Below are 8,218 nucleotides of genomic sequence, written 5' to 3' on the forward strand. Positions count from 1 at the left end.
CATTGCGGTATTCTCGTGTTATTTTTATTAACTTTTTATTAAAGTGTTATTGTTGGGTTATTGTGATATTATTATGGTTTTATTATTGTGATATTGTACTGTTTAAGAGAGTTTTATTGTTGCGGCTTTATGGGTTTATTATCGTGTGATTATGGTGTTATTGTCTTTGTTGTTTTAGTAGACGCACTTATCTTACTATTGGCTTATTTGTTTTTCTATAACTTAAATCATTCAATGCAGGAAAGGAGGAAGATGGGCGAACAAGCAAAGTACTGTTCGTTGAGATGGAGAAATGTTGATGGAAAGTTTCGAGTTTTCTCGGAGGCAATGAGATGGAGTTATTTTGTGATTCATATAATCTTGATCGATAAACAGTAGAAAAATCAGTCGCATCAATGATCAAAGGTTGATGGAGAGGAAGTTTTAGGTTGTTCGCACATTTAAAGTTGATTGAGTTATATAATCTGATATCAACGCTGAAGATGTGATTTGTATCAAGTAAGTCGTAATGGGTTTGTTAATATGTGGGAACAGAAGAAAATGTAATTGTCAGTTTTCATGTTCTGGACTTCTCAAGTCTGATGTAAATGGTGTTCCGTCAGGTGAATCAGTTGGAACACCATTCACATGAGACTTAAGAAGCGCAGAACAACATAACTTGCAATAACATTTTATTCTGTTTCCACATTTTAGCTAACCCATTACGAATTACTTGATACATATCACATCATCACCATTGTCATAAGATTATATAACTCGGTCAATTTTAGATGTGCGAAGAGTCTGAAACTTCCTCTCAATCAACCTTTGACCATAGATTGGCATAGATTGGAATGATTTTTTGACTCAAGAATAAAAACTACATGCCAACGCCCTGGCCCTCCCTTCGCCGCATACTATGTATTATACGGTGGTTGTTGTTATATCATCGTTATGTTCATTCGACATGTTGTAATATTGTGGTATTATTAGTGATTTATTGGAGTATTATTTATCTATTATTTCTTATGTAGTATATTGTTTTATTGCGGAGTGATTGGCATATTATTAACTTATCTGTTTATCAATAACGCAGTGATGTATTATTATGATTGTATTGTGGTATTATTCGAGTCTTATTGTGGTGGTATTAATGAGATTACTTCCGACGTAAATTTTTTGGTGCCCTACAGTGTTACCGTGGTTTTAATGTTGCTTTATTATGTTTTAATTTAGTGGAGTATCAGTATAGTTGTATTATGGTAACATCTGAGGGTTCTTTGAAATTTTATTAATTTTATATCACGTGAGACTCGGCTGTACTCCCACCCGATAGTTACCTAATTAATTGAAAGAACAGAATACGAAACGTCTATCGAAAAAGAACTCCGGAGCAAAATCGATAGACGCACGACCACTTTTGCCATTCGTCATTTGTTTAGGGTTTCGAGTCTTCGTTCGTTCGCCGGTCGAAGTACATTCCTCAGTTCACCGCTAGAGTACAGTTGATCAAGATGGAAGCCGAGCCTTCTGAGATGGAAATCGAAGAGAACCCGACGACAGTCAAAGCCGAGGAGCCATTGCCAATGGAAACCGAAGATGAGCCTTCAAGAATGCAGTCGAAGAAAAAAACCAATGATCGTAAGAAGAAGGTTGCTGAAGAGGGTTCCACAAGGTATATTTTGTTTTTTTATTTTTTCTTCTTCTTCTAAATATATTTATTATTCGAAATGAAATTCTAAACAATACCGTGATAAAATGCAGTTATTTAATTAGGATAGAGTTTATTAGGATTTCTCGGTTATTTTTCCATATTCTAAAACTATGGTTCTTCCAGTTAATACTGATTATTGCAGTGATAAAATGCAGTTACTTTAAAAAAAATATTAAAAGCACAATAATATCATAATACTACCATAATAACACAACAATACAATCACACCGAAAACCTCATTCGTACGTTCCGTTTGAGCAGCTTTTTTACGGCTTCGCAGCACCGAATCGCGAAAATCCACAAAAGCGGGCCGCGATATCCATCCCGCGGTCCCAGCTTTCGCCTCGTCAAAAAAATTTTTTACCCTCGGCGCAAAGAATCCTCTCCCGCGCGCGTTCTTCTTCCCTCCCGCAGACCAAACCCTCCCGCGCGCGTTCTTCTTCCTCCTCGACACCAGGACTGAAGCCTCTGCGAGCGTTCTTCTTCCTCGACACAAGGACCGATCGCGCACGTTCTTCTTCCTCAGTGCGAGCGTTCCTCTTCCTAGACACCAGGACCGAACCCTTCCGATCTTCTTCTTTCGTTCTTCTTCCTCCTAGACACCAGGACCAAATCCTGTGGGCAAGCATAAAATTCAAAGGTATTTCCTCGTACGATATCTGCTTCTTTCCATCCACCGCAAGGAACGAAACTTCTCATTCGACCTCCTTCGATCCCAGAAGTTAATCAACAGAAACGAAGGGAAAAAGACCTCCTTGATCCTCTGCAAAAAATCCGCCTAGGTTTTCTGCCTTGAAGCGAGACAACAACCCCATACCCGTCTTAAAGAATCAAGAAATGAGAGGCAAAAGAGACAAATCAGGAGGCCTTGGCCGAGCCCTTGTTCGGATGCACAACCAGATGGTGAAACAATCGAAGGAAAAGAGCCACTCTCTTCATCTTCATTTGTATGTGGGACTTTCTCTGTTTATCGTTTCAGTTTTGTCATCAAAATCTTTACTTTGTACTGTCAGGGTTTCGGGAGCGTGTAATTGATGCTTAATCTTGTGGCTTTGGGGCAGAGATGGGAGCAGAGTGACAACCGAGGAGAGGAGGCGGCTTCAGAAAGAGGAAGAGGCATTGTACGCTAGTAGTCTCCGAGTGCCCCGAAGGTTTTTGAATCTGTTTCTAATATAATTTTTTTACGGAGATTTACATACACACCAATCAATTATTTTCTATTTAGAAAACAAATGAGAATTGTGTGGTATCTTTGTAAATGTTCCATTTTTTAAACTTATTCATGTAGATGTTGATGTTTATATGTTATTATTGGGACTGCTGTGCAGGCCACCTTGGAATTCTAGGATGTCTGCGGAAGAACTTGATGTTAAAGAAAGGCAGGCTTTTTTAGTTTGGAGAAGAAGTTTGGCAAGGTTAGGGTTATTGAGCTGCAAAAATTTTAAAGTCTGTAAATTTTATTTTTCCATGTTAGGTATTTTTTCTGCATGCTGATATTTGCTTTTATATTAGTTTATGCATCCCTTGCAATGAGCTTATTGAGCATATAAAGTTGATTAAAATATTGGAATGGGAAATTGTATAATTTTTTTTTGTTTTGGAAGATTTACATACATACTATTTAATTACCATGTATTTATATATTTAACATCTAAACTTTAATTTTTACATGCCAATCATGTTTTATGTTAAGTAAAAACATTAATAATAAAAAATAAAAATAATAAATAAAAAACAAAAATCAAAAGTGATCCCAAAGGGCCTCTTAAGGGCTTATGTAAGGAAATGCATGCCATAAGTTAACATTGATAGTGCTACACATTTGGCCTTTTGAAGGAAATAACATATTGAACCAATGCAAAGTAGTTGAAAAATTCTTGTTTTATGGCTCATGAAGGTATTCAACATTTAAAGTATAAGTACTCTGAGGAGGGAGATATATTACTTCTACTAAAAGGGTTATGTTTTATGCTCAGGGGTGCTTGGTTTGGCAAAAACTTCATTTAAAATATTTTCATGTAGAATCAATATTGTTTTTTGGAGGGCTTAAGTGTTTTTTTTTTGGTTAGCGAACATATTTACTTATTTGAAGAATTATGACGTCCTTTGACTTCTAATTGTAGAGGAATCTTGTTTCCGTGGTATGTGAAAGGTTTTCAAAACACAATGAGTGTTTAAGATATGAAAATGGTTTACTTATTTTGAAGCATCATATAACCTTGCTATGATGAATCATGAGCTTATGTTAGCTTCAAAGCCTCTCAATAAGACCTTTCATGAGTTTTGAAAGTGTGCGCGTGCAAATCATTGCAGATTAATATTTGTGCTCATGTATTAATGTTTTTCTTTTTGCATTGCTCCATTGCCTTATGGAATTTCTTTGCATTCTTATTTGGAAATCTTAATTAGATGTGAGATATTGTGGTGAATAAGAGACTTTTATTTTATGAGACGTATAAACTTTCAAATTTATATTTTAAAGCCATTTCCTGATACGAGATATCACATACCAGACTTCGCACGTGCAAGTAACGTCACACACAGAGCAGACATATATGCATGCAAACTTTTTCTTCCCCTTCATATACTTATATACATAATAGCTGATTTCTCAATTGTTTAGGTCGTTTGGACGCTGTTCTTCATGTCTCAAATAGTTGGCCTATGCACATATTAGGATAAATATGCTTGTTATTTTTTTCAATTCAGTTACCTATGATGGCTAATAATTATTGGTTGGATAACAGTGCTGAAGTTTTTTTTTTTTTTTTGCTGCTGCCCTCTCTTTTGTTGCGGTAGGGAATGCAATTATGTAGATTTTTTTATGGTTGTTAGACGGGTTTCTGAGAAACATAACTTATGTATGTTGCTGCTGCTTTTCCTATAAATTTTAAGCAAGACATTAGTATGCTTTTCTTTCTCCTTACCTATTAACTCCAGTATTAGTGTTGAAGAAAGGAGCTTTAATCAGTGAATGCAGGTGTTTTCATTGGTATAACATAGCTTTATGAATCGTCTTTTCACTATATCTTAGATTTGTGTACATGTTATGGAAATATGAGATTGAGGGTAATGCTTATCAGGGAAATTTACTTTCATACCATTCATTTCTTACTTACATATCTAATACATTAACTTTAGCATTTTTTTTTTAAATATGTACCACTCCATTCTTATATGCTTAAATTTATAAAATCTAGATTGCAGCATTTACATATGTACCACCCAATTCTTACATGTTTGCATTTCTAAATTGCAGATTTACATACAAATATTGGAGATTGGATTGACCCACAAATGTAACAGGTTACACTACATGTGTTCCATTTATGTGGCTTCTCAGCTCCTAAATTGTTCCATTTATGTGGCTGGAGAATCACATATTGGAGATTGCTTTCTCTTTGCTAGAAATTAAGATTCATAATCATGGATTTCAACGAGCTTGTGATAGACCAGCTGTGTTGGACGTATTGCTGCTGGTTTTGTCTAAGAGATGCGTCTTTTGGCAGATAAAATGAAGAGAAATTTCTAGATTTGAAATTATTCTTCCAAATCGTGATTTTGATAAATTTGATTTTTTTTTGGTCCAGTATTATCTTTTCTGATGATCTTACAATGGGGATTTATGTTATGAGCTATTCCCCTCAGCTGCTGAAACTTTTGCAGCCTGAACTGGGGCTGTAACTTATGGGGATTTATGTAATGAGTCATTCCCTTCAACTGATACTTACTGTATCTTTCAAAAACTTGAGACATCTTCGATACGAGTTGCAAATATATCCTTCTTACTCATTACATGCATGCCATCAGCTCTTGCTATTGTTTATTCATCAACCCAGCCCTTTATTCTGTTAATTTTGATATTTATATGGGAATTTGAGAAGGGAAGCAGATTGTGTTGCTTTATACCTTCAGGTCTAACCTTGTTCCATTTATAAATGAACTCTCTTTTGTTTAACACATAAATTACATAAATCTTGCATACTGCATCCCTTTATAAATAAAAAGAAAGATTTACATACATATAGCCCTCAAATTGACCAATATGCTTGTTATTGCAGGTTTTTGAGGGCCTGAACTTGCATAACTGCTCAAATTGTGTTGAGCAGTTATTGTGGTAATTGCTCTTCCACGATCTTTTGAATGTATCAATTCCGTGTTCTCCCATTTTATCGGAAAGCTTTCATCTGATCCAAGAGAAGGAAGCGAGACTTAAATGAGAAGGATTTACACATATATACCAAATAATTCTTATGCATTTACATTCAGAACAACATACATTATGAGGCATTATCTAATTGTTAAATTGATAATTATGCGGATTTACACATATATACCAAATAATTCTCATGCATTTACACACCAAATATTTCTTATAATTCTTATTTATAAGAATTGAATGATATGTATGTACATTTTCCAATGTTTTTAGTATTAAATTGTCTACATGCTTATTTTTAGAATCCTTCAAGCTTGAGCTGCTCTATATTAACATTGCATGACAAGGTTTATGTGTTTCCATCATTGGTTGCATTTTTTGCAGTATTCTGCTAATGATTTATTTTCTGCTCATGATAATTGGTTGCAATTTTTGCAAATCTAACATCTGAACTTTAGTTTCTACATATATGTCACTTGAGAAGACATATTTCACTTTTTAAAAGTTAAAATTTTGATGTGATATGAAATATGTGGGTTGTAGAAAGGTGAAATGAAAATTTTAGGTGTAAAAACGGAAATTCATAATTCTTATTCGACAGGACATGCTTCTTATTGCTGCCCCAGGAATTATTTATCTGTAGTTGATGTGCTGTATCTTTGGGAGCTATGCAAATATTCGTAAAACTTCAAAGTTTATGTGTTAGATATTTAAATACATAAGATTGTGTTGCATATGGGTCTTTTTTTCAGTTTATGTGTTAGATATGTAAATACAAAGTTCTTATTCATAAACAGATGGTTGTTATACTATTTTTTTAAACAATTTTACCAAACAGAGGTAGTATGGTCTTTTTTTCATAAACAGCTGCCCGAAAACTATTTTTACACGTTGCATCAAACAGAAAACCAGCTTCCCCGCAGCAGCTTGCTGGGGTAGCACAGCTGCCTCACAGCTGCTTCCTGGGGCAGCGCGGCTGCAGCTGAAAAACTGAGAAGCTGCAGTTGCGCCAAACAGAGCCTAATAATATCACCGAGATATAACCACAATATTACCTTAAAAGTACCGTAGTACTACAAGAATAATACCATCAAAATATTACCATAATAATACCATGATAACACAATAATACAACCACAACGGGAAAACATCTGATATTTGTTGAATTGTCTTATTTTTTATAGGTTTGTTAACCCACGTTCAATGAGCTGTAGATGCCGACCATCTGTGGTCAGAGATGCCCTGAATAAAGTGAGGCATTCAATATCCGAGGACATCAGAGACGAGCTAAGAGCAATGAATGTTGTACATTTTTTCGACCTCCCTCCATATCCGCAAGAGAATGTTTTGACACTACAGATCTTGCAATGTTGACGGCAATATAAAATGGTTTTCAAAATTGGAGGGAAGGAGTTGCGGCTGTTGCCCGATGAAGTTGCCCTGCTAATTGGCATGCTAAACAGAGGTGCAGTGCCAAAGTGGAGCAAACATCTGTCTTGTGGCGTGGATGCCTAACAGATGAGGAACAATGAAGAACATAGAGACATTTGCCTCATTTAATTGGCCTATTGCGATCTGTGATTTTCTTATAGAACAAATCAATTCAGTGACCATCAAATTATTGAGGAACAAGCCAATTGGATACATAAATGAGTTTCTTTATTTGCTCACGGTCAGCATATTGTAGATTTTGAGCATGGTTAATGTTTACTAATAATCTTTTATGCTCAATATTGAAACCAGCCTTACCACAAACAAAGTCCTTTGTCTTCAGCTTTTTTGAATTCGGCCAGAAACCACTGTGTTTCTTTCGCACAGTAAATCCAATATGGCGTGCATATAAACAATACTGTTCATATGCTTCATTCTCGTTGTGGACAACTACATTAAGGAATTTCTCTGTATCGGGTGACTGCAGATTTAAACATCATAGATACAATGTTACAATACATAAATAACAAGATAATAATATCATAATAATACTATTAAATGAAGTTAAGCTATGTTACTGGCCTCCTAAAATAAAATCAATTCAGCAGATCCAACATTACCTTAATAACACTGCGATACTACCACAATAACACCAAATCCCGCGTCCGTAACGTTACATTATGATACTGTCACATGAATAACATTGTGATACTACAAAAATAACACCAAATCTCCACGACAGTAACGATGCATTATTATACTACCAAAATAACATCAGACCACAACTTATATTATACCGAACAACCAAAAATGGAAAACAACTACAAAAACAACCAGTGTATCACCGTGATAATACCTAAGTAACACCAAATCCACATGAAAGAAACGTTACATTGTGATACTACCAAAATAACACTGTGATACGACCAAAATAA

At 35.1% G+C, this 8,218-nt stretch overlaps 1 protein-coding gene across 2 annotated transcripts; it reads left to right on the forward strand.

Moving 5' to 3' along the window:
* Nucleotides 1–2,003: 2,003 nt before the first annotated feature.
* LOC110021472 (GTPase LSG1-2-like) lies at nt 2,004–6,052 on the forward strand. 2 transcript variants are annotated; one of them, XM_020719977.1, is made up of 5 exons: nt 2,004–2,333; nt 2,413–2,640; nt 2,755–2,844; nt 3,022–3,108; nt 4,953–6,052. In XM_020719977.1, exons 2-5 carry the CDS (start codon nt 2,531–2,533, stop codon nt 4,981–4,983), a joined length of 318 nt encoding a protein of 105 aa, XP_020575636.1. In that variant the 5' UTR covers nt 2,004–2,333; nt 2,413–2,530; the 3' UTR covers nt 4,984–6,052. The 2 variants fall into 2 exon arrangements, with proteins under 2 accessions (XP_020575636.1, XP_020575637.1); XM_020719978.1 differs by having other exon boundaries at nt 2,416–2,640.
* The last annotated feature ends 2,166 nt before the right edge of the window (nt 6,053–8,218 follow it).

Source organism: Phalaenopsis equestris, unplaced genomic scaffold (genome assembly GCF_001263595.1).
Source record: "Phalaenopsis equestris unplaced genomic scaffold, ASM126359v1 Scaffold000134, whole genome shotgun sequence".
NCBI lineage: Eukaryota > Viridiplantae > Streptophyta > Magnoliopsida > Asparagales > Orchidaceae > Phalaenopsis > Phalaenopsis equestris.